Source organism: Dermacentor silvarum, chromosome 10 (genome assembly GCF_013339745.2).
Source record: "Dermacentor silvarum isolate Dsil-2018 chromosome 10, BIME_Dsil_1.4, whole genome shotgun sequence".
Classification (NCBI taxonomy): Eukaryota; Metazoa; Arthropoda; class Arachnida; order Ixodida; family Ixodidae; genus Dermacentor; species Dermacentor silvarum.
In genome coordinates this window covers 154,927,141-154,954,458 of record NC_051163.1, presented here as the reverse complement: position 1 = coordinate 154,954,458, position 27,318 = coordinate 154,927,141, and the positions used below count along the sequence as shown (strand labels likewise).

The 27,318-nt window shown below is 48.2% G+C and overlaps 1 protein-coding gene across 1 annotated transcript in view; it reads right to left on the bottom strand.

The window, feature by feature from the left end:
• The window catches only part of LOC119431106 (tyrosine-protein kinase Src42A-like), an 87,526-nt gene extending 60,217 nt beyond the window's left edge, over window positions 1-27,309 (bottom strand). Inside the window, 1 exon segment of the mRNA XM_049657572.1 lies at window positions 26,502-27,309. Within this exon segment, the coding sequence (XP_049513529.1) occupies window positions 26,502-26,959 (458 nt within the window). The 5' untranslated portion in view covers window positions 26,960-27,309.
• Between the last annotated feature and the right edge of the window lie 9 nt (window positions 27,310-27,318).

Below are 27,318 nucleotides of genomic sequence, written 5' to 3'. Positions count from 1 at the left end.
CGTTTGTAACCTTCGGCGAGTTCATTTGAAAACCCCACCTTTGCAACGCTGCTTGTTCTCCGTTGGAGGTATAATGTGATCATCAGTGCAGCACCAATCTCACGTCAACGTACGGGATTGAGCTAGTCGTTAACTTTACATAATATTTTACGGAAGCTACAGAGAGAGCAACCGGCGCGCTCCTATTGGCCGCTCTCGTTTAACGTCTAACGCGCCGTCATGCAGTTGGCGCAAGAAGAAAGAAATCCGGCCGAGGAACAGACGAGGATTGCGAATAATACGGCGGCGCCGGCCGGCGCAGCAATACGTCGTCTAAAAGCACGCTGATCACCGGCCCGTGGAACGAGTTTCCATATGAACGTCGCCACGAAAATGGGCAATCTTTCGGCGAAATTCGCTCGGAGAACATTTCCCTCTCTCTCTCTCTCCCTCCCTCTCCCCCGGGCGCTTGTTCCGCAATGCAAGAGAGAGCCCGGGGCCGGTCGTGCTAGCATCGATCGGCAAGCTTGCGAAGCCCGAAAATTGCGTCATCTGCGAAGCGTAACAAACCAAAACAAAACAAGAAATTGAAAATTATAGTAATACAGCGCGATCGAAGGCGAGCCGTGCGCCCAGTCATAGAGAGGAAAGGCCCGCGCCGACGGTGGAGTGCTTCGTTTGGCGAGAGCACTTTTTTTTTTTTTTTTTTTTTTGAAGGGGGGTGGGGGAGCTTGCAAGCTCAGCGCGAACGTTTCGAAACGGCGACGTGGTTCTGCGCAATCAACAGAGAGCATTCGCGTACTATAGCCGGAACATTATATCCTCGCAAGAACCCTCTGCAAATTACGATACGCATTGTCTTCAATCAGTTTCCAAAATTAAGCCGGAAGGCGGTTGCGTAACACATTCATATACTTGAGATATACAGGAAGTTGGATGCATGTGCGACTGCATAAAAATGGTCTGAGCACATATCCACTTTTTGTATACCTATTCTACTGTATTATTTTTTATGAAGCTTGTGTACGCCTGGAATCACATTCGCACTTTATTTGTACCAGACCCCGCCCCAGTGCAATACCCTCCACCAGAGGGCCTTTAGGGGTAACTTGAATGAATGAATGAATGAATGAATGAATGAATGAATGAATGAATGAAATAAATTTAGTATAGCACTTAAGCACTATAGAGCCGAAATTTAAAACAAAATGTCTCTCGCGAAAGGATCACGAGGAGATGCCTAGATTTATCACGACGTAAATGGTGGCGCTGCCGTCTACACCTAGTGAATCAATAAGAAAAGAACACGAAAACAAGGTTTTTCACGTTGGCAACGTACCACGCGCTATATGAAGGAGTACGCTCGTATGTGGCCAAGGCTACGTATGAGAACACGGCGATGCGCCGTTACGGCAACACAGATTTCTCGTGCCACTGCACAAGACAGGCTACAGAGCGACGCAACAGGCAGTTCTGCAAGAAGAGTTGCGAGAATTTTTTTTTTCTTGTTGCTTTTAGCAGACGGGGCACCGTCGAGAAAGAAAACACTTTTATTGCAGGAAAGCTAGACGCCTCCCGTTTTGCACTTTGCAGGCTCCTCGTCGGAGAAAAAAAAAAACAAAAACAAAAAAGAGCGAAGCCTTTCGCGCACGCACACACCGCGAACGTGGGAAAACGCGAGCGAAGACTCAGAGGCAGATGAAAAGAAAAGAATGAAAGAATCCGCAGTTGCGTATGCCTCGGAGCGAGGAAGACGGCAAAAAAAAAAAGAAAAAAGGAAATGGAAGGTTTCACAAGAACGCCCACCAACCAACTCGCTCCCGAGACCTTCGGCGTCGCCGTTTAACAGACCGCGCATTCGCGACCACCAAGAAGAAAAGAAGGGTGGGGGAGGAGGGGTTGAGATGAAGAAATAGTACGAAGAAAAAAAAAAAACGGAAAAGAAGCAGAGACAAGAAAGAGAGACGCTCCAATCCGTCGTCCGCACAACCGAATCAGGGATGCGTGGTAGGTAGTGCAGGAATAAGAAAAGCTGCAATGCAATCGCGAAAGAGACAAAGAAAAAGACAAAAAAAAAAAAAAGAAAGCGAACGCGGCGCGCAGGCCACGCACGTATCTCAGTTCGCCAAGAAGGTTGCCTGCGTTTCTCCTTGGAGCCAGTTGCTGCGAGTGCCCGAAGCGGGATCAGAGAAGTAAGCGGAGGAAAAAAAAAAAAAAAAAACGGGGGCGGCGGAATACATTAAAAACGCGCGGCGTCGCCGGGCTGGTGTGTGGAGTGTGCGCCGACTCGCGCTGCTAGCTGTCTGGGCAGCAAAGAAAGGCAAGGAGCGAAACGGCGCGATTTATTTCTCCCGGTTCGACGGTGCCACCGACGCCAAACCAACCCCCGATGCGCCGCTTCAACAGCAGCCCGGCCGACTCTCCTACGAAAGCTCTCGCTCTGCAGACACGACGGCGAAAATGTGGGGCATACGAGCGGCGGCGGCGTCGTAAAACAAATAAGCAGAGAGCAGCAACAACAACGCCAGTGAAGAAAGGAAGAAGGGGGAGGCGCGGCAGGTGAGCGCGCAGAAGGATGAAGAAGAGGAACAGAAAACTTGGCCACAGGCAGCAGTGTGTGCGCGCGCAGCAAACTGCCTCCGACACGCGCAGGTAGTAACACACACACACAACGTACGACCACGCAGACTCCCTGACCGCACACTAGGCACAGCACAAGGCGGGCAACTCTTCGGACACGCACGAAGAAGCTTCATTCGTTTTCTCCCTGCACGACCAAGCGGCGGCGGTACGAACGAGGAGGAGGCAGACGCACAAACTCGCCGCTTGGCCGACACCCACGTGAGTTGTTGCACGCAGCGAGACGAACCGCATCAAGAGGAAGAACAAGAAGAAGAAGCGAAAGCAAAAAGAAAACAAAGTTTAGGATCGCGCGCGGAGCGCCTCGTCCGTCCACCGCCGCCGCCGCCATTAGGGCACGAAACTTTCGTTTCGTCGGCGTGACCGGAGCCCGTCGGCGCATCTTCAACTTCCTCCCCCTCCTTCTCCTCCTCCTCTTCAACTTCACTCTCTGCGCGCCTGTTCCTCTTCACAACCACAATCTCTCTAGGAGAGAGAGAGAGAGAAAGCTCGGGCCGACGCTCCGAACGGACACGCACGCTTTTCCGCGCGCCAACGCGCAATCAACGCCCCTGCACCCTTCCTCTCTCTCATTCTCTCTCCCCGGCCCAACTGGTGTTGGCTGAGCAAGCAAACGCAACAGCACCCCTTCCTCTTTGAAACCCCTCCCCCCTTGTCTCTCTCCGAAGCAGTGGAGACAAACACTGGAATGCAGCGCGCCGCCATCAGAGTCACGAAAAAAAAAAAAAGAGGGCGGAAGGAAGGCCACATTGTGCGCACGCGCTCACAATGAACACGGCTATGCCAGCTGTCCATCGGTCGGCCGGACACTGCTTCGAAAAATGTTGCCGGCGCGACTGTGAGGCCCCACGCTGTTACGTTTATAGTGCCGATGATATGGCGTTGTTGCTGTTCGCTTCCAGCACCGCCGTCATTCCGGGAAGCCATAAAAACCTGAGATCGGCGTACGGCGACTGCCACCCCCTCTTCTCAGGCAGTAAAGACGCGATGCCAGCAGATCATCGCCGTCCTTCGTGGGCGGCCGGCCCATCGTACCGTGTTCGGTTCGGGAACGAGTGCGATTCTTTCAACATTTTTATTTGTATTCGTTTTTTTTTTTTTTTTTTGTTTTTCCCGTGGGGCAACGCGGCCCGAATGAGACCCTCGACGCCGTATGTACCAAAGTCATCAGACACTCGCCCGGCCGGCCTCAATCATCTGCGGCGCCGAATATAGGAGAAGAGGAACGGCAGGAAAGAGGCCACAACCTCAGCGGCGAGCTATAGAATCGGCCGACGGTGACATCGACCCATCGTGGAAGCGTCATCTGGGCTAAGGCGTGCGCCGGTTGCTTCTTTTTTTTTTTTTTTTTTTTTTTTTTTTTGTCCCGTTTCTGTGCTAAGAGCCCGCAGGGCCATTCGGTGAACGTTAACGGCCCGACCGTAACCGCACAGGAATAGTCGCGAGTGGTATAATAAACGTGGGATCCGAAAAGGATTCCGTATGCTCGTACGTGCACAGGGAGCGAAACCTTAAAGGTGTACACCTTTGTGTACACTTAATCGATCGCTTGAGACTGATAAAGTATTATTTCGAAACTTCAGTTTTCGTTAATTTAGCGGGGTAAGCGGCCCGTTTATTATAAGACGTAACGAAGGCGAACTTTCAATTAAGCGCAGGTACGTCAGTATGACGTCGCAAATTAAAAATATATATATAATAATGTTTTTTTTTTTTTTTTCTCGCATGGTGGGAAGTTGTCGCTCAGTAAAAGTTCGTGAAACTTGCTAAGTTCAGTTCGTTGGCGCTTTTGAACACGTACAATGGAGTCGATCTTAACCTGTGAAAATATGGATATATATATATATATATATATATATATATATATATATATATATATATATATATATATATAGGCCTGACAAGACCGCGTCAAGATCGATGACGTCACATCGAGTTGTTGCAGGAACCTCAAGGCGGCGTCGCTACAGGTCTTTCATGTATGCCTGTTTTTCTTTTTTTATCGTTTACCATGCCTCTTCACACGGTAACAGTGACTGTTCTGGTACTGCACAAGGATCGTCTACAAAACGGTTCAAATAATGTTTCCCTCTAAGCGTCCTCTTCCACTGCATTTTTACTCTCGCTGTTCTGAGAAGTGTCAACTGGAAAAATCATCGCGATTTCGACACAGAGTTTTAGGAAGCGCGCGCCTCGAAACCGGTACCTAGCATAGGATTCCCGCTAATTGCACGTGGCTTCATTACTGCTCGGCTTCGATTTCACATTTGGGGCACGTGCCCTGAAGTATAAGTAACTACATAGATAGCTAGCGAAACTTTGTTAAGCCAGCAAACAGATCGAACTGCGACTTGTCGCGAAAGTACGTAATCCCCGCCTCTTGAAGTAATAACAGCTCATGTGATGAAACTGCGCTGCCTACCACCACCAGAGGAGAATTTTAATGAGTGTTTCCATTAAAACGAAGAAGAAAAAAAAACGTAGAACTAATCGCTTGTTATCGGAGCAAATGTGCTGCAAACCTCTACAATCTGACAGATATACGAAAGCGCAAGACTGTTACAAATAATGAGAAAGGTTCCGGTCCTTAGTTTCTGCGTTTTTTTTTTTTAATGGAAATACAATAAATCTAGGATCTGTCGGCGCTTGCTGACGACAGGAGCGGGTACATGAACATTTTTTTATATAACAAAAAATGGCTTCGTAATTATTACCAATGCTAAAATTCCATGATGAGAACTGAATAGCTTGGATGCAGCTTACAACGGAAACTATAATTTTTTTTTTCATGTCTGCAGAACATTTGTTTACAGTTTACTGATCGCATTTTTGCGTTATTATTTGCTTTTGCATTGCTTGCCCACCTGCTTGGCCACCGGTTGAAGGCTGCAGTATGTAGCAAATCAATAAAACAGAGGGTATCAAACACACTGCACAGTTCGGTAGATAGTTCCAGCGAGCGATCATCGGTTATTAATTCAAAAACATGAAGAAAGTTAGTTCTTGCATTAAGTAATACGTAAAAAAAGCAGAATAATATGTACCTCCACAAACGGAGGAAGTCTGCCGCGAGATGAGTTACAGTCGAAACAAACTGCGCGGATCTCTGAGGTATACGCAAGTTTCTTTCGGAGGCTGGAACGAGACAGAATACACACTGCACTCTTTGTTAGATTATTCCGGGAAACGATTATCGGTTATTAATCCAGAAACATCAAGAAAATTCGTTCTTAGATTGTGTAAAATACTCAAAAAGCTAAATAATATGTATACACCTTCACACAGGGCCGGGAGCCTGCCTCTAAAAGTTGCAGCCGAAACCAAGTGCGCGGATCTCTGAGGTACACACAATTTTCTTTCGCGGACGCAGGAATGAGGCAATCACACGCGCACTTGTTCTGAGGTCAATATTTCCTTATTGCAAACGGGGTTTATATATACAAGCAGCCAGCGCGCAAGACCCTCTATTAGGAGAGACGGCAGCTAGCGGACCGTATAAACCAGATGTACGCGACAGATATCGCGACAGGTTATACTGGCCCCGCAGGTGCAGTCGCGCGAGAAACTGTCACTGCAACGCGGGCCCGCGCCTGGTGTTTCTTTAAAAGCAGGGACACGCCTGTTTTTCCACAATTCCCCTGGCCGAAGCGCCAACAAATGCCGCATGGTTCTCGGCCAAATTCCTTTCACTTTATCAATTTCTCCGCGCTAAAACCTAACTGTCGGGCAGTTACTGATACGCGCGCAGTCGTTTATAAGTGCTCATAAACCGCGCGGAGCCGACTACGCGATGTCGGTCGGTTCCACGACGGCATGAATTAGAAATTACCTCCGGGTTTATTGATTCGTCTTCGCGGCGTTTTAACACATCCTCCTCGCGTGCCTGCCGATAATAACGGTGCCAGCCGAACGCCCAATTTGCGCTCACGGCGCGCGCGCGCGCTCTTGGATTCGAGCACGGACGGCCACGCCTTGCGGCGTTGCCAAATATCGGCTGCAGAAAAAGAAAAAAGAAGAAGAAAGAAACAGCGCCGCCACTAATGCGAACGGCGGCCACCCACTGCTGATTGCGGCTCGGGTGTCAGAGGACGTGTAGCTATAGGCGGCTGTTATCCTCATACATTATGTGGCTCGTAGTATCCATCTGTGGGGTATTGACCAAGACTCGGGTTTATCGATAAGCCCTCATGAATATAGAAGTTAAATTTCACTTGGAATAGATGGCTTGCACTGACGTCATTGTAGCCGCCATGTTGGTGCACCGACACGATGATAAGCTGGGTCCGTATAACGTCACGTGAAAGCTTTCAATAAGATGGATTGAAGTGCTCGTAGTCGCCATGTTGGTGCCCCAAAACGGCGATAAGGAGGGTGCGTGACGTCACGTGAAAGCTATCAATACAGTTACACAGCAGTGATTTCGTTTCGTTTTCCTTCTATGATGGCGACATACCCAATGCAATTGGCCAAGATTCGGATTTTTTTTTTTCGGAAAGAAATGATTGGAAAATTAACGTGCGAAGAACTTATCGAGAAAACTGCCTGAAAGAACTATTAATTTCTCTACGACTGAGCAAGCTCACGAGTGATAGTGTCCAAGAGAGGAGGTTGGCAGATAAAGAATGTCCGGAATAGAAAACTTATACTATATAACTTGTCTAAACAGGCGATTCTGGAATGTTTTTCCTTACCGAAGAGAAAAACGGCCACAAAATACAACAAAAGTGATCGTTCGTCCATCTTCTCTACAGGTTGAACACAAGAGGGGAAGGCGCCAGACCAGCGTCGTGACGATAAATGTATGAGGCAGGTGTATCTGACAAAGTAATCGGGTAAAAAAAAAGCAGTAATTTCGTTTTCGTCGTATTGCGTGCAAAATAAACAACCAATCACCCCATAGGACGACCAAGTCGACAGCGCGCACAGAAGCATTGACATAGCCATGTTTTGAGGCAACAACACAGCAGCAGCATTGACGTTCGGTTCAGTAAGCACCTGGTATTCCTCCAGCGCAGCGAATCCTGCAACCCATGCATGAATGCTCGTGGTCTCCCCTCACCAAATTAGGCAGCTTTTACTCACACAGGTCACGCTTGGTTCCCTATCCTTCGCGCTTTTTGTGTAACGAGGAACAAGCAATTCAACACTTATTTCTAGTATATTGTTGTCGCTTCAAACTTGCGAGAAAAAAATAATCTTAGAAATAAATCGCTCTTCGCAGACTTGACATGGACTTTCACAAAACCTGTTATTGTTTCGTTTGGGGCCATCTGCTCTGCGATTCATCCACGAGAATGTTTGTTCCAACGTCCAGGATTGGCTCATTTGGTCAACCAAGTGCCCCGTTAAATTCGGTTACAGTCGAACGCCTTTATAGCGAAGTGCTCGGTGCCTTCGAAATCATTCGTTATACAGGTCACTTCGTTGTAAAGGTCACGCACCGCAGAGGTCACAATAGAAGCGGGACAAAATTACTCATTCGTTACACGGGTCATTTCGCTGTAAAAAGGCACTTGTTTTAAAGACGTTCGTTGTAGAGGTGCTCAACCGTAGCTGGTCGGCCTCTACGAACATGCATCTCTTTTCTTATTTTGTACTTCTCAATTAGGTATACTTATACTGCTGTTGTTCCGCTCATTTTAACATGATTTCGACTTTCAAGAGCATTCAATCTAGAGCAGTCCTGAAAAAAATGTATTTCTCATTATAACTTCTTACAACATTATCCGCCCACTTCTTAGCTAATCCCTCCCATCGTGGGGTGCGCGGCCGTCATAAACCACGCGGCTCCATCCGAACGGCCACAGTGAGACGATAGCCGTAGCAAGGTAGACAGTTTTAGCTGATCGTTGCTTAGGTCCGCGCTACGCTCACAATTCCTGCTCACAGCCAGTGCAAAGCGTATAGCTGCAAGGAACTGAGTTGAATTCGCATTGAGACGCAAGCGACGCGCGGTCAGCTTCGATGCAAAACTACGAAGAAGCCACGTTGACGTACTGAAACGCTCCGCTCAAACAGGTGGTGCCCAAATGCACGTCCCCAGAGACTGCTACCGCCGAGTAACAAGATAACAAGAACCAATCTCGAAGGCTACGCTTTAACCGACCGCACGTGCCGGAAGCAATCACATAGCCGGGAACACGTTGCGCATGTTTTGGACACGGCCTATTCTAACTCATCGGATTCAAGTGGCCGATTACGCCAACTGTGGGTACGAGTCATTCAAAAGAGCCAAGCCAGCCTACCAACCAACAATGCAATCGAATCGGTAGCAGAGCGAGGGCACCGTTCCAACTTCCGCTGCCTGCATGAACGTCGTGCGCATGCGCATTGGCGTTCCCGCTTAGCGGCTGCGTGCAATTTGTTGGACGCACCGCTCCCTGCGGAGTGGACCGTAAACGCTCGGCTAAAACTAATACCGTCGTATTTTCAATTTCTCCAGTTTGCGAGGCTTCGCCCTTTCTTTTGTTGGGGGCGTGATAGGCTATACATGGTGAAAGAAGGAATAAGTCGGCAACTGCTGTATCATCGTCATCCGCCGCCGCAGCAGCAGCAGTCAATTTTAAGACAGACCACTGCAGCACGAAGGCCTCTCCCAGAGACCTTCCGACACCCTGTCCCATGTCAGCCAACTCAAAGAATAATAATAATAATAATAATAATAATAATAATAATAATAATAATAATAATAATAATAATAATAATAATAATAATGACAATAATAATAATAATAATAATAATAATAATTCTAGGGTTTTGCGTACCAAAGCCACGATCTGATTATGAGGCACGTCGCAGTGAGGGCTCCGGCTTTATTTTGACCTCCTGTGGTGTTCTCTAGCGTCGAAAGAAAATCTAAGTACACGAGCGCGTGTTTCTTTTTTTTTGCGTTTTTTTTTCTTTATTTAATCTTCCCTCTAAATGCTGCCGATGCACAAGAATTAAACCTGCGACCTCGGGATCAGCAGTGCCGCGCCATAGCCGCTAAGCCGGCGCGACGGTTATCAGCCAACACTGTATCTGATCAGCAAATTTCCTAATCTCGTCACACCCCCTCACCATTATCTCAGGAAGCCCAGTCGTCCTCGACTGAGTTTCCTTACCACTGTCACCCATTTCGTTACTCTACAATGGAACACCAGCTGTCTATACTCTGTACACATTACATGGCCAGCCCGGCATCATTTCTTCCTCTTAATGCGAACAAGATTATCGGCTACCCCTGTTTGCTCTCTATAGTCAACACCGCTGTCTTCGCGCCCATCGCCGTTTCGTTCCATCGGTCGTAGCGCCGCCCTTAGTGTCTCAAGCTTTTGCATTGCCGTACTTTTCGATGAACAGGACGCGTGTTTTCTTTTTTTTTCCCTCAAGATTTTCGTCGATGCGTCTTTTACAAATAAAACCAAATAAGACCAAGCGCGCTGGCGCGACCAATATGCGCGCCTTTTTTTCGCGAGCACAAGAAACCGTGCGCGGCGGCATTCTGAAAGAAATCGAATCTTGTTTCAACAGCGGAGCGACCGTGGCGGCACATTTTGTTAACTGATCGATATTTAGGAATGGAAAAGATGACAACATTTCGCGATGAGTGCACAAGAGCGCGTAATCGCGTTTGATCACGGCGACCGAGCTAAAATGTGTGCGTCTTATAACACAGGTGCCAGTTTTTCTTTCTTCGAAAGTCGCGAAAAGTAGGGAATGCGTGCTCCCTTATACACCGCCGACTACGGTATATTTCGAAGTTTCTGCCCCAAATGTTATAGTACGGGTAGGAAACAATGACTGCACAATTTGCCTTTCAAATATTTTCGACCTCAACGGATCGTATAACGTGCACCAATAGCTCAATACATTCACTTCACGCCGAAGAAGTGGGGAATACCGTTTTCGAATACTAATCTATTATCCGGGCGAAAAAGAAAATGCTTTTAAAGTGTCACCCCTCCACCGCAATTTCAAGTCGCGTAACTGCCCACACACTGGCAAAGGGTTCAAAACACAGAACGGGAAATACAGGCCAACCCGGATATATCGAACCTGAAGGGGATCACACAAAAAAAGTTCGATATATATATAGGCAATTCTATATATAAAAGAAACATTTTACACAAAAATTGTCAAGGGGATTTTTACTGGTGTTCGTTATACACAATAATCCGTTATATGTGCGTTCGATATGCCCGGGTTCGACGGTAGCGTCCGACACACTCCATTTCGAAACACTTCTTGACGTTGCCTTCCGGCCAAGTGGAAATGGATATCGCGCGTCGGCCTCGCCTGCAAGAACAACTCTTTATCTCAGCTCTTTTCCGGGGGCTCAAAAGAAGCACGCCTCGGCTCCTGAAGGACTGTCTGTGCCAGCACCCCTATCCCTTCCCCTTGTAAGATTCATCTGCGCGGTCAAAACATCCGGTGGTGATGAGCCTACAACACGTCGCGCTTACTCTGGCTTGGACCTCGCAAGAAACGTTGAAAAAAAAACCGTAATCAAACGAATTAATTGACAACTCCAATTTCGCAGATGGCAGTGCGCGAGTGATCGTACTAACTCGAAAGCACAGTGCAAGATTCTTTTTTTTTATCAATATTTCATTTATTACGACCGTAGGTGTGTTGATTTTCGTTTCATGCAATGAAATGGAACGCACAACTTGGGACTAGTTGGACAATGAGCACGAAGACTGTGCGCTGCATGATAAAGAATAGACAAATATACAAAAAAAAAATCTATTCGTCAGTTCATCTGGTCTAATTACTCGGTTAAGCGCTACTCTTCCGAAATGACAGGAAAGCATGTTAGCGCAGGCAGACAAGAAAAAGAGGAAGACAATAACACCAGGGTGCGCTACGAACGTTTCCCCTCCTGCCCTCGCCTGCTGGCGCTAAAAATAATGCTTTCCATGCAAGTTTACCAGTATGTGCAACACACAACTGTACAATGCAGCTCGTATTCTTTTCCGTTCGCAGTTTACGTTTTTTTCGACAGGTCCGCGTGTCATTCGTGTAACTACATTGTAGTGTTCCCCACAACCAACTAGTTCTTGACTTGTACATGTTCAAAAGAACCATCGTCATCGAACGGGAAATAACTACCAACTGAAGGCGCTTAATCCTTCCTGTTCGGTTTTGTCCATTTCGGATACCCTGCGTTATGTGATGTAACGCATTTATCATCTTCACGCTCTCTGGCACACCGTTCGGAGCTGCTGTCGTGGTCCTTTCCCATCGGCCTTGGTTGCACTTCACCCAATGATTGATTGATTGATTGATTGATTGATTGATTGAATTCAGCTCGGTCAAGTGTCACGTCGGAGTTCGGCGCACGGTTCCCTAACTGCAGCCAGTGCGGAGGCAACAAAAAAATGCCTTCTACTTTGAAGAAAACCACCTTGTATGGCAGAGAAAGTAGATGGAAAAGTGGGGAGGGTATAACAGTGGTCGCGCCCGATTGACTACCCTACCCTTGGGAAACAAGAACCAAGCAAGAGATAGTGCCCGTACCAGCAACGGATCGTTCCCTCGCATGGTCGTTGGCGCAGTTCCCAGTCGGATACGTATACGTCTGCGACGGTGCTTCGGAGAAATGCGTTAATTGCTTTTTGCCTCCACTTTGCCGAGTTGCTTGCGTAAGTTAGCACGCAGTAACGCATTAGGCTTTTTCGGTATTTCTCAATCAGCCTGTCTTGTAATTTTTCCTATCGACGAATCATGTTAGTGTGTGGTACGCTCCTTTATTCATTCATACCGGAATGAATCACAATTAGCCCCTGCAATCAGGTGCGTTAAAATATGTATTTTGGTAAAATTTCTGCTGTGAATAAAGTCAAGCTATTAATGTTATAGTCGGCGTGTTTATGTCTGTACCACGGAATTAGCGGCTGCGCTAAGAGTAGCGCTACTTGGAATATAATAGACTTGTTCTTCCCGAGTCATCAGTTCGTCCACGGCGTCTCAAGAAAGCCACGACCAAGGTAGGACGGACGGTTCGTTCGGACGGTTCGACGGTTCGTTGCAAGCGAGGTGTTGTGTCTGAGAGACGTATGAAGGGGGGGACTTCTTTCGCACAATTCTTCGGTGGTCCTTCGTGTCACAGACCGACGCCTCGCTGTCGAAGCTTCGCCTGCCGCAAAAAAAAAAAAAAAAAAAAAAAAAAAAAAAAAGGGGGGGGGGGACGAAAAGAAAAAAAAAAAGAAAACGAAGCAAGAACGGAGGAAGTCGAGCGGTCCGCCCCAACACATCTCTCGAGATCTCTCTAAATATGTGCGCGCCAAGGACGTGACGACGAAACAACAACAAAAGGCAATATAGAAACAGGGGGAAGGGAAAGCCGTTTCTTCCTCTCACGTACAGGGAAGGGACGCGTACTACACCACACACAAAGCGACACGAGGCGAGAGAGAGACACACACACAACCGACCGTCGACGTCCCCACACCGACGAGTTTTTCGATTTTTTGCTCTTTTTCTGCCCGAACGGTCTGTCTTTCTTTCCTGCCGTTTCTCTCAGAGTCGGCCGGTCGGTCGGTTCTCCCAGCTCTTCCGGCCGCCGAGCCGCTATTTTTGAACGCCAGCCAAGGCGAGAGAAGAAGCTGGAAACGAGAGACTTGTCAGTGCGGTTGGAGATAGAAGGAAAGGCGAGCGGCGTTGGCGAACGGGGCGAACTACATAACCGCATTCCAAGCGCCGGCGTAATACGTCGCCGTCACGCGCGACACGCACACCACGGTGCTTGCTGCTTGATGGCTGTCGTTTCTTTCTTCTCTCTAAGCTAGTCCACGCGCCTCTTATATCTTGCGTTCGGTTTTATTACAATGGCGGCGCGTTTAAATTGCCTCGGTTCACGACGCGCCCCCTTGACAAATGGCGTTCTGAATGAAGACGGTTAGAAGGCAACGTTGACACCGCTTGATGACGACGCACTCGAGCGCTATAATGCGCATGCGCTCTTACAGACACCCAACTGAATGTCTCCTATTGATAACGTTTTTTGGCACTTTCGTTGTAATGTTTTTTCCTATCGAGAATTAAAAAAAGAAATAGAAATGAGGTCGAGTCCGGACCACCAGTAAGGTGCACCGGGCTTAACGCCAAATGTAAGATAAATGAAAAGGGGTTTTCCGAATGAAATTTAGGATAAATACCAATAAAATAACGAAATTAGGATTCGGAGGCTATAGGAGGAGGATGAGAACAACTTTACCGACTCATAAATCTGAGTGGTGTATATGGGTGGAGGCTAGAAGCAATGAAGGACAAAAGGATGATAAGCGTAACCCAGGCAAAACGTCCGAACGGTTAACGGAGAAATAATTTACAGCCTGCAGGTGCGTTCCTCCTACAATTTATATCGTGCCGCAATATCCGGGGAAAGTAATTTACGATGCGTTAAATGCCTGCTGGATCGCTGGATCGGTTCTGCAAATTTTATTGGCGTGATGCTAGATGTTTGTGCAGTATACTATAGAAGTGCGGTGCCGTTACGGGCGACGAATGCAGTCGATGGCTCCCTGCGTTACTACGTCAGGTGCGCGACAAAATTGCGTCAGTGTGCCATCGCCTCCGTGATGCACGGGCTTCGGCCATCCGATCTCGGAGGCAATTGACGCTTCGCGCGTGTGACGCCGAAAAAAAAAAGCGGCGTCGCGTGAGCGGAGCGCGCGTCAGGTTCAGTGAAGTGTACGGCGGCGAATGCGGCGCTTATTTCTCGTATTTTGATTCGATCCGCGCCAATACGCAGAGCGCAGCGTCATCTTTTCGGAATGCCTTGGCACGCACGCATATGAACTCACTATAGATGGCTTGCACTGACGTCATTGTGGCCGCCATGTTGGTACACCGACACGATGATAAGCTGGGTGCGTAACGTCACGTGAAAGCTATCAATAGACAACGCCGCGCGTCATCTGTACGCAACACTCCTGTCACGAGAAGGCCGGCCCGTGCACTCCGACTGACGTCATCTGGGTGCACGCCGCTCCCGCTACAAAACACAGTGCTTGAATATGAAAATAAATTACAATAGATAAATAAACTTTTGAAAGCGATCGACAAGAGCGACAATTGGCAGCGCTTTCCACGCAAGGCATTGCTCCATCGGGATCGGGGAAACCTGAGCAACCTGAGCACCTGCCGACCGAAGTTCTTGTAAACACCACCAGCCGCGAACGATACAAAGTACGCCCTTTCTCCCTCCCACCCTCTCTCTTGCGTTGTCGAAGAGCCGGAAATCAAGATCGCACGAGGCGCTTTCTTTCTTTCTTTCTTCCCCCCCCCCCCCGCCCCCCCTACGTTTAGCCGGGGTCGGTGAAGTGAGCCAGTCAATTTCCTCTGTAAGCAGCGGCCATCGCCAGTGCCGCTGCCGGTTTCAATTTCGCCGCGGAGTGTAACGGTGGTTTGTCCGTTCTCTCGCAGACATAGCTCACTTCCGCAGTTTCTTTCCCGCTTCCGCAAGCACTATAACCTCTCGCGATGCATGGTAGAAAGAAGCCCCGTTTCAAAGTGCAGACGGTCGCCAATGGCAGTAAATACGGTCGAACCCGGATATATCGAATCTCAAGGGGATCACAAAAAAATTTTCGCTATATAGGTAATTCGATATATAAAACTAAAAAAAAATTATACACAAAAATTTCAAGGGGATCTTGCTGCGGTTCGTTATACACAATAATTCGTTATACGTGAATCCGATATATGTGGATTACATACTAGCACTATACACTGCGATACGAAACCCCTCGCACGCATCGACGACAACCGGCCGTCGATTGTTCGGCGATACACAGGGCGTTCCATCAGGGTGACTCTTATACGCTGCCAAGAACGAGCTCGCCAGCGCACGCAATGCCAGGTTTAGTTTGCCGGCGTCGTTCGACGATTGCCGGCCGCCGATGCAAGCCTTCGTATCCGATTCGCTTCGGGCTCCTGCTTTTCTCGACGCAGCTCCTCGCGTGCCTCGTCGAAGCGTGGCCTCAGAGATTCCACCGGAGCGTTCCGGAGGGTGAAAATCTCGGAGGCCAGACATAAAGCAGCAGGCACGCAGATTTGAGAGACCCGCGCACCACCAATCATTTTGGCTGTGTTCCAATACGCACCGTAGGCGGATAAGTAGCCAGCTAATAGGACAGCGGCCATCACAAGTCTCGTTAAAATTCTGACACAGACGGCAAAAAAAAATAAAAAAAAATACCGCTTCGAAAAGACAGCATTGCAATAAAAAACGATGCGGTCTACTTTGCTGCCCAAACAAGCCGGCGGCTGAGCAGAATGCTAAGACTGAATGGTCCTCTGCGCACAAGAAAACAGTCATGCTTTTTTTATGCGCTCCATGCACGTTATACGTTGTGTTTTCCGTAGGTTCGCACACGTAAAGTGTTAAAATACAGCGACAACATGTGTTTTCTTGTCGTGTTTTAAGGTTTTCTTATCGACGCGCGATCCATGGCGTAAAGTCGAAGAGACGTATTCTCAATGCGTTCCATTAGGTGAGCACGAAGCCGTCTTGGTAGCAGTCAAAGTAGGCTTGTGAGAATTGGAACGCACCCACCATTCTCGCGGTATAACTAAGCAAATCGCAGTCCACTAATTTCAGCGTGAAACTCGCGTAGTCGAAGCCAAGTACGGGGGCAAATAAATGGCACATCCGCAACACGTCGTCGCCATGGCGACGGCAGACAGTGAACAATGGAGCGCATCGCGCACGCCATCGGATACTCAACTGCGAGCACGAGGCGGTTCTTCCTGACGTGTCGCGGCAGTTTCGCGTTGCACTTCGCGCCCGGGAATACGGATTCGACTGGGGCTCGTTGGCATGACATCGTTCGTACTGTTTACTGCGCTGCCCTGTTCGCACAAACGGCAAAAAAAAAATTACTAGAGGTCCCTTATGCTACAACTAAGACGACTTGAAGGCGAAAGCCCGAGCGCCGCTAACTCAATGACGCGACGACCACGTTTTTTTTTTTTTTTTTTTTTTTTTTTTTGCCGAGTCATCATGAGTCTGAAACCACAATTTACGGTCCTTTTTGCAAGTCATCATGTTTTCTTGCAAGTCACTCCCACACTCCACAACCCCTCGATTCACTCTTAATTCAGACTTGATTCACATTATGACCACTTGATTCACCTTCATTCACTCTCATTTACTCTTCATTTTCCCAGCTCACTATCTCATCATTACCTTTCGTTTAATTGACTCTAGTCATCCCAAATAAACCCCTTTAATTCACCATGAATTCACTCACCACTTCAGTGACTAGCTTAATCATTATTCCACCCTTAATCGCGGTTTTGTTCAATGCGTAAAACGGCGCTTTGTTTGTAAGCGAAACAGCGTATGTCGAAAACCAGTGCCACCCTCTTCATTCGTTGAGAGTGAACACACCTCGCAAACTCACCGGCTACAATTAGTCAATCGCCATATGTGCCGCAAGTTAAGGCTAACGGCCGTGTAAGTTAGGAACTTGGCGAAACTCCGTTAATTACTCATTTACGCATTTTGATTAGTCTTCGAGTGCAATCGAGCTCAATGACTAGAATTGTGCTAACTGCCACGAGAAACTTTTAAAAAGTTATCTAAAGTGAAAAAAGAAAACAGACACCCGATATACACTGAAGCCAAAGGTCAGCGAGCTAAAAGACTGTCAAACTGATAATCACGTGACCTTTTAAGGTCGCGTGCTTAGCGGTGTACACGCCGATACAAAATAGCTAATCCAAGGGACGTAAACGCCACTGGGTTCGCAAAATAGGAAAATGAAATCGCCCAACTCGATGGGTGCCCTTTCTTAATATAGCATCCGTCGCAAGTTTTCCTGTTCGACGCGAAGGATAACATGAAGTGTATATACGTGTAAACCGCGCCCAAGATCGCAATGCCGACATCTTCACCATCGGCGCGTGACCTCGCGGTGCAGAAACCTTCCTATAATCTTAGAAATCTTATAATTAAGGTTAACGCGTGCAACACCTCATTTGCAGCACGCTGACAGGAAAAAATAAAGATCAAATTTAAGTCAGAGACGCGAGTACCAACTTAATAATAGCACGAAACGAGCATCGAAACCAGATGTTTGATGACTAACCCGCGAGAAATTAATAAGGGCGTTCCATAGGCCGCTTCTCGATGCATGCATCCGTGACGTAACGGTGTCAATGTCGGGATTCTGTACTACAGGCCCCTGTGCTCGAATCCTGAAGTCAAAAATTTTTGATAACGCACTGATGTATACTGCGGCAACAAATTACGCTACCTCCCCCCCCCCCCCCCCACCCCCCCAAGAAAAAAAAAAAGAAAGAAAAGATGCATTCTGGTGCAAGTCTTGTTCAATGCCCCCAATCCTGTGCCGTAGCCTTCAACGTAGTTCGAGCCTTGCTGAAGTTAGGCCAAATCATTTGCAAATATCCAGCAATGTTCAAAATTACATATGCGTAATTTCCTAATTTCTCCAGCGTTTTCCAGATATTGCTCAAGCTGCGCCTTCTCTCCTTCGGACCTTCATTGCACGCATTCTCAAAGAAACTTTCGCGCCGCTATCGGGTCATCTGCCTGCCTTTTGTCTATCTGCTACACAAAACGTGCGATATCCGCGCACAGCACGATTCAGTTCACAAGCTAGTCCCTCGGGCCTGGTGCATTTCGACCTATATTTCACGGAAAAGTAAACACCCGCCGTGGCGGCTTAGCGACTATACGGCGTTGTGCTGCTAAGCACGAGGTCGCGGGATCAAATCCCAGCCGCGGCGGCCGCATTTCGATTGGGGCGAAGTGCAAGAACGCCCTTGCGCCCTACAGTGTGCGCACGTTAAAGGGACACTAAAGAGAAACAGGAAGTTCAGCTGGAATAAAAGAGGGACCTTCAGGAATGCATGCAGTTTTTGTTGGGTGCAAAAATATGAGTTATTAGCGGAGAAATTCGTAAGCAAAGACCAAATATCTCTTCCTCAATTTCTCTCACCCCATATTTGGCGCTGAAGCAGTGTCGTCACAGATTTCATTGCTCTCGGCGAATCAGAATGCGCCATGATACGTCACCGCTTGCGTAAACGGCCGAGGCACTGGATGCATCATGGCTGCATGCATGGTCGCTGCGTTTGCGTTCGCCGAGATGGATATCGTTGCTGCAGCTGAACCTTGCAACGAAGAGCTCGCCAGGGAAGTAGGACTGCATTTCAGCGATATTCAGTGAAACGGAGCGCGGAAATGATCCTCCGTGTTCGAGCGGTAGGTGTTTCCGCGTGCGATGGCGGTGAGCCGCCGGCCGCGCCGGCGGAGAGCTTCGTTTTCGTCGACGGAAGGCGAAGCGTCCGGTCCGCCAGGCGACGATGTTCGCGACAGAGCAAGCGTAGAAAGTTGCGCACATAATCGGTATGGTTATTTCGTGGCTTTATTTAATTACATTCAGCACTCACCGAGCCGCCAGTTTGCTGCTGCAGGGGCACCGGAAGGGGGTTTGATGAAGGCCGCATTGAGGGAACAGCTGCTCGAGAAAGGACTGGCCTCTGGGGCACGCCAAGATACTTTTCGAGGGCAGGATTATACACATAATCCGAGGGCGAGAAATGCAGAGAGCACACCATCGGTTTCTCTGGCTCTTTTGCCGTTTTATCATCGGCAGAGCACTGGGCGAACGCCGGGGAGCCGGGGCTCACCGCGCGACACCACATGAAAGGACACAATCGAGTAAACACTGCCGCTGCTCCTGAGCAAGCACCTTGGGCCATTTATACAGCCCTCAACACTACACACACGAGGCATTTTCTGGCTGTTTCCAGCGAAGTCAACGTTTTTTGAGCCACGCAACACGCAACCAAACACCGTAGAGCGGAACAGGCGCGCGCGACGATGCATTGACCAAAAACGAAACTACGAAACTATCACGACCGGATGTATCGCCATGCCATTTTTTCTTATTTATTTAATTTTGTGCTAAACTTGTACTTCCTCGCTTGAAACGGTTTAAAAAGTTGGCAAATGCTGTTTATGTACGTTTAAGGTGTATTTCATTTTGCTGTTTTATTAACAGCGATAAATCGCTCTCGACCAATCGCGACCGGCCTGAATTTGTAATCTCCGACGTCAGAACATGTAGTGCGGGAAATTCGAAGGGGCGTCAGCACATATCCTTCAGTTTTTCGCTATTTTCTCGCCTATTAAACATCTGTTTACAGTAAGAATGGTATGGCTGTGATCGTGAAAGGATAATCTACCATTTAAGCTCAACTTCCGGTTTCTCTTTAGTGTCCCTTTAAAGAACTCCGGGGGGGGGGGGGGGGGGTCAAAGTTAATCCGGTGCCCCCCACTTCGGCGTGCCTCATAATCAGATCGTGCTTCAGGCACACAAAACCCCAGAACCCTGCAGTTGGGCAGTGGCCGGGTGTTCCCTATAGCTTCCTTCCTGGTTCCACTGTTGGCCTCGAAGTTTGAGATAAATTGGTTACTGGTATACCGCAGTGACCATCACCACCAGCCTCTTTCATGTCCACTGCAGGACGAACGCCTCTCCCGGCAATATCCGATTATCCCTGTCTCGCCACCAAACTGCATTCAATGCCCGCAAGATTTCTTATCTCGTCACACTTATCCCTTATCTCTGGTGGCGCGTCCTCTATACTACGTTTTCCTCCCCTCACCGCCCATTCATTATCACTCTATTTGCAGATCACCGGACGCTATTATGTCAGAAAAGCAATAGATGGGTCTCATTGGTTCACGTTGATGTTGAGAACGCGCTGACTGTGCAGCACCGTCCACACGGACAACAGAGACATCCTGTAAACGTTTGTGTCTGTGTCCGTTGGCCGTGTGGCGCTTTCATCCACGTTCTAAAACTACACGCATTAAGCGGGCACTCCAGCGCCACTTCCTTTTAACCTGCAGCTAAACTTTCATATACCGACGTTCGAATCTCCAGTCCCCCCCCCCCCCCCCCCCGCCTCCGCAGTCGTCGTGCCTCTAAGCGTTATAACGTCGATCCCGACTATATCGAGTCTTGAGGGGATCACAAAAAAAAATGGATATATAGCTAATTCGATATATAAATAAAAATTTTATGCAATAGTTTTCAAGGGGCTTTTACTGCTGTTCGTTATACACAATAATTCGTTATATGTGAGTTCGATTTATCCGGGTTCGACTGTACACGCCCATCACTTCTCGTCCCATCGCTCGTGGCGTGGTCCCACTTGTTCCACATCCTGCGATGTCTCAGCCCTATAGTCTCAGCCCTACCGGTTAATACTGCCTAACTGACGAAGGCATTGATCGTATAGTACACTCCTCTCCGTACAATCAACGCCCAGCGCAATGAATGCACGAAGCGAACACTCGCCCACAGGTGGCACCCTAGTAGCTGATGGGGAATGCGCATCGCCGCACGGTTATCAAAGGAGCGCAGGCTGACAACGCCCCTCTGCCAGCGAGTTGTCCCACGACGCGACGGGCGAACACCCAACACGCTTCCGCCGGTCATTTCCTGTTGGTCGCTGCGAGAGTGCGGCCTTCGTGTGGAATCGATGTACTACGCTGGTAGTTCTAGAAGGTTTTTTTTTTTTTTTTTTTTTTTTTTCACTCACGCGTTATCTCTGCCAGTGAATGTAATCGAAGCATTACGTTCGCTCGATCGAGAGGCGAGGAATTGTGGGGTGTTAGGTGCCAAAGCCAGCGCATGATTAGCGCCGTACAGTGGGTGACTCCGGATTAATACTGTCCGTCCCCCCTAATCCTCCCCCTCAGCTCAACGCCGACTTGAACGGTAGCTTTACGAAAGAATCGGTGGAGCGCAAGGGGCGAACCCCCTTCCCTTTCTCAGAACACGGCCCGTGCCTCGTCGACTAACCAATCGACAGCTTTTTACCATGGTGAGGTCATGCGGTAGACCCTGCTGTCGTCATGCCGTGCGATGAAGGGACCAAAGAGAAGGCTTTTTCTTTTTTTTTTTTTTTTTTTTTTGACCGGTGCAACATTTGCTGGCGAAATTGAAAGACGGAAAGCTTCACAAAATACCTCGCGATTAATCATTTCAAATTGGCTTCTAACGCTGCTCCTTAATGTGCGTTTTGATTCAACTTTCTCCGCCAGTGCTCGATATTTCTGAGCCGAAGGAATGAAATAACGACAGTTTTGAACGACTACTTACTGTAAATTTGGCGTTTCCCTTCTGTGCCCTCTTAACACCGCATTTTCGCGACTTCTTTGTTGCTTCTTTTGGCGGTTCTTTCGAGCTCGTGACAACGTGCTCGTGAGTTGTGTGTGTTTCTTTTTTTTTTTTTTTTTTCTCGACGCTTACTAGCAGACTCGAGCTAAAGACGGTTTCCCCTCGAGACACGCACCGAGTACCATCGCGTTCCTTCACGACGCCAGTGAAGACTGTTGCTGTTTCACCTGAGATTTTGACTTTGCCTATTTTGTCACACTCTGTTCCCTTTTGCGAAAGTTTTCCGATCATCACAGATTTGCATCACTGCGTCAAATTACCACTACGAGCGGGAACAACTGACATCAGAAGCCTTCCATATCCAGAAAAGTGGCGATGCATGCGTAATCAACGCATCCACTCAAGTTCATTCGAAAGAGATAACATTCCTGTCAGATATGGTTTCGTGCCGAGAAATCGCGTCCCTGCCTTTGAAAGAATAAAAGTTGGGCATCATAAAGGATGACAATACAGATTTTTTTACACAAGGGCTATAAGCGCAGCGAACGTGGCGTTTTTTGCAGACGAGTTCCTAGGGAAGGCAGACATACTTTGCCGCTAATAACATGAGCTTCAGAAGACTAATTAACAAAAATGTATTAACTAAGTTTTTTATTAGTGACTTAGGGGCAGTTTCAATGGCGATTATGAAGGCAGTCACATTTTAATGCACCCTCTTTTTTTTTTTTTTTCAATCTTGAATGTCGCATTTAATTCGAGACATTTATCATCAAATTTGAACGGTAAATCCAGGCAACATCGAAACCGAGCGCCCCGGGGGTGCAGAAAAGGCGGCCCCGCTATCAAATCAGACCGTAACGCCCCGTGACGACAAGCACGAGGAAGTTGGAAACCGAACCTATCGATCAGTCGGGGCAGCTAGATACTGCACGCTTTGCCTGGCAAGCATGCGCGGCTGTGCGTAGGGTCAGGATTTGCCGCCGGCATGCTGTCATTCAAACTTCACCCCACACTTCCTTATGGGGCCTCGCCGTCTTCACTAGTGGTGTGCGAACAGTGATTTTCGAGACCGAATCGAATAATGCCAGTAGCGAATCGAATATAGAAAAGTTTTTGAATAATGAATAGGCGTTAAACACAAATATTATAAAACGATGTTCGCATTCCAGTATTCTTAAAGCTAGCAAGTTTCTGCCATTACGTAGTACGTTATGAAGCGTGGTTTACTAAAAGCACAGATGGAGCACTAGGAGCAAGCAAGTAGTTTCTTCGCATGCAGAGGATTCTATCAACAGCCTGTTAAGTATGGCTACTTAAACGACGAAGCCTGCATGCACCACCGCGCAAGTTCCCATGTTTTACGTCTATACTAGACCCGCGGGGGTGAAAATTTACCGTACTTTTGCTCCAATATTATGTTTATATATGGGCGCAGTTGACGTTTCAAAATATTCGAAAAGTATTCGGAAAATATTAGCATTTACGAATAGTGAGTATTCGATTCGAGGACCGAATCGAACATTTGCACACCCCTATGTCTGATGCGCGCAGTCTCGATTTTGCCACGACTGAGCTTTCGAATTTGGTGACGAATATGTCAATTTAGGTGCGATTTTTTTTTTTCAATTTTTAGAAGACGGGCGTGCGTGAAAATGTCGCAGCCTCCAAATTTGCCACCTAGACAACTGCGCCCGAGGCACTGATAAAATATTCAAACAAATAATTTTCGTTGATTAGTCTTCTGAAGCTTACTATATCAGCGGCAAAGTACGTCCGCCTCGCCTAGGAGCAGGTCTGCAAAAACGCCACGTTCGCTAGGCTCATTACGTCTTTTATAAAAAAAAAAATACGTACGGTCTTAAACGAAAAACACCCTGTATATATACTAAATGTCACCTTTTTGTGGGCCTGCGGAGTGCTACTCTCAAACACGCTGCGGTCGAACTAAATCTGCCCAAGTGTGGCTTCCGAGATCGCAGCGGCGGGATCTCGGAGGCCACGGTACACCGAATCGCCGATCTCGCTGATAAGCACGACATTCACGCCGCTGCGCCTGGGTTGACCTGAGGCAGCAAATCGATAGCGCGCGCTGCAGTTTGTGATAACTTGGCGCTTTCCCGAGGCGGCTTTATCGTTGCCACAAAAAATGTCAGGCGCTCAAGGGTAGACGCGACAGCAGGAATTTCGCCGCTATACACCCAAGATAAAACGCCGTCTAAAAATTTACGCAAGCGCCCCGCAAACGATAGTGTACACGCCGAAAATAACAGAAAGTGGTGCTAATACACTCTAACCAGGATATATCGAATCTGAAGGGGCCCGGATCGCAGGAAAGTTCGATATGTATGCAATTCGATATATAGAATAAACATTTTATAGAGAAATTTTCAAGGGGGTTTTACTGATGTTCGTTATACACAATACCTCGTATATATGGGTTCGATATATCCGGGTCCGACTGTGTAAAGCGAAACTTTCTCACCGGACATTCCTGACCGCCGGCTGCTGCCTTGTCTAATTGCCCACACTTAAAAAATTAATTACGTGCTCGATGATCCACTCATTAGGCCACAATCGCATTTGTTTTCGTTCATGCATTTACTACAAATGTAAAATATACGTGCGTACATTATTTACACAGCGGCCAAAACAGCCATAGCCGCATCTACAAGCACAAAACACACACCTTCACAGTACCCAGTTATTACAGCAAACAGTTCCCAAAAGGGAGGCAAAAGAGATACATTTCGTCAACAATGGGTACTATTTCCGGTTGGAAAGCGTTTTTTGATTATAAAAGTATTTCGATTGTGAGATCATCTGAATGAAATGTGACTGCGAAGATACAACTAACTGGTTCTGCATTCCCATCTAACATATGCGAGTTTTCCATGGTGTACTTCCATCGTGCCGACTAGCTCTTTGTCATCATCGTCGAGTGTGTCACATTGGCGTAGCATCGCAGTTTCCTTTACGCCAGACGCAGGAAAGAAATGATCAAATTTATAGCATTTTCTTTTTTTTCACTGACCCTTTCACGAATGCATCGCTTCGCATAGCCTCCAAGAGACGCGTTAGATCTGCAAAAGTTTTTTTTTTTTTTTTCAATGCGTTCTAAAATCGAGTAAAGATATATTTGCCGCTGAAGTTTAACCAGCTGGAATTAACCATTACCAAGCAGATGAGAAATCAATGTTTCTATAATTCTGATGAGCTAACGTGCATTCTGGAACATGAAGGCATATCGGGGCAGAATTTGTTGGACGTATTTCTAGGAAATCGAGCTACAATCACGTCATTTCTGATAAACGGAGCCTCGACTTCATTATTTCACGATTTCACTTATGCATTCGATGCGTGCACACTAAAATGAGCAATTACTAAGTTAATTTGAGCAACTCTGTTAATTAAGCACCATAGCACCGCGAACTCCTCTACAGGTAATGTCCGCCTTGCATGTAAGTAATCCAGCTAATGTGCCATATAAAATGTTTAATGCGCGTTTGTATAAAAGAGCAAAAAAGAAAAACGGTTTACTGAGCCGTTACACGGAACCCCAACCCCCCCCCCCCCCTTTTTTTTTTTTTTTCAGCACGTGTCTTACGCTCAAAAGGGTCGCCAGTTTCGTCTGAGAAAATAAAAGTGGCCAAGGAAAAAACCCCAATCCCGTAGCATAAGCAAAAATGAAAACAAAAAAAAAAAGAAAAATAAAGAGAGAAGCGGTCGATAAAGAAGCAACGGGATAACGACTTACATACCCGCCAGCGAGGAAGCAAGCACTAAAGACTCGGTTGTGGGTCAAAGCCCGCAATATTTGGCATCAGGGTCCCCCCCTGACGCAATTCGCGCCCAACAACACGACAAACAAACAAAACGTAAAAAAAAAAGAAAAGAAAAAAAATAGAAGCACGTTGCTAGCAGCGAATGGCGTAACTCTAAAGTCGAAGGCGAAGGAAAAGGTGCCGAAAAAATACCCACCGACTCGAAAAAAAAAAATGGAAAGGGGGCGTTAAAAAAAGCAAAAGTGCTACAGATTCCAAATTTGACACGCCGTGACCTGCGACCCCGAAAGAATCGACGAAGGGGCTGTTTAAGCTGCTTGAGGCTCGTGTAAGTACTTCGGCTAATGCAGTGGGGTGGGCATACTTTACGCAGAAGCTTCTTTTACGGCGTCAACGCGGTGAGTGCTTGAAGCGAGGTGAGGTCAGAAAAGAATTTCGAACAAGAAAGAAAAGAAGAAAAACGGGCGCCGCTGACTCCCGAGAAGCAAGAAAAAGAAACGAGAAAAGTAGGTGGCTGAGGAGGTAGACGGCAATGCACAAGCCCGGTCGCACACGACCTCGAAACGAAAGCAGGCAAGCCAGCGACAGGAACGGGCAAACTCGGGCAACCAACGCAGGCCGCAACCAACGCGATCGCTCGATTTGCCTCTCGACCGAGCACGAAAACACGCACACACTTATATATCGGAAGTCGACGACGATTGGGGAGCGACAACCAGTGACGGAAAACAAAACCGAAAAGACAAAAGAGAATGAGGGGGGGAGGGGGGGATGCGATGACATTTTTCTTTTTCTCCGTAGACAGAGGATGGTTTGGGGGACAAAAGAGTTTTCCACGAATTGCAGGCCAGCCCCGGAACGGAAACGACATACGATGAATAAGGCGAAACAACAAACGAACCAAACCAAACTAAAACCCCGAGCGAGCGGCAAAACAAGATCGACTCACGGTTCGGCTTCGATGGACTTGAGCTTGGCCACATAGTTGGACGGAATGTAGCCTTCCTGCTTGGTCGACTTGGAGCGGGCGAACCACCAGTCACCCTGGGTGTCGTTGAGGATCTCGAGGTGCTCGCCCTTCTTGAAGCTCAGGTCCTCGTCGGTGCGCGCGTCGTAGTCGTAGAGCGCGACGAATATCTTGGCACCCGAGACGGGCCCCGCCGACGTCTCGACATCGGGCTGAACTGCGATGGGCACCGTGGGACCATTGCGACCGATGCCGCCGCCGCCTCCGCCGCCGCCGCCCCCGAGTTCGATGTGGTGCACGGGCCGGCCCGACACGGGTTCGTGGGTGGTCACCGGGCCGATATTGATCGACGCGACGTCGCCTCGGTCGACGGGTGCCTGCACGGACTCCTTCTTGGACGTCGACTTGGAGCCCGCCGATCGGCTGAAGCAGCTTCCCATGATGGCGTCAGCCTCCCGGTTTCCCCCTTAGCAGACGATTAACGGCGACGAAAAGGTGCAGAAAGCCGACCGCTTCGCTCGGTCAGCGCGACGTGCCCGCCGCGTTCATCGTCGACGGGCCAGCACCGTCGTCCATGGCTAGATAGTAGGCCTGGCACGCCAGCTCACGGAGCGCAGCACATACAGCACGCACGAACACATGAAACACGGCAAGCACGGACGCACACACGCACAAGCGCCAGCCACACGGGCAAAACTACACCCAACTCACAACACAGGCCAAAGCTAGCAGCTCCGAGCTGCGGCCTGCACGGAAACACAGACCCCCGTCCGGCTAGGCGAGGCTAGCAAGGCGCTGG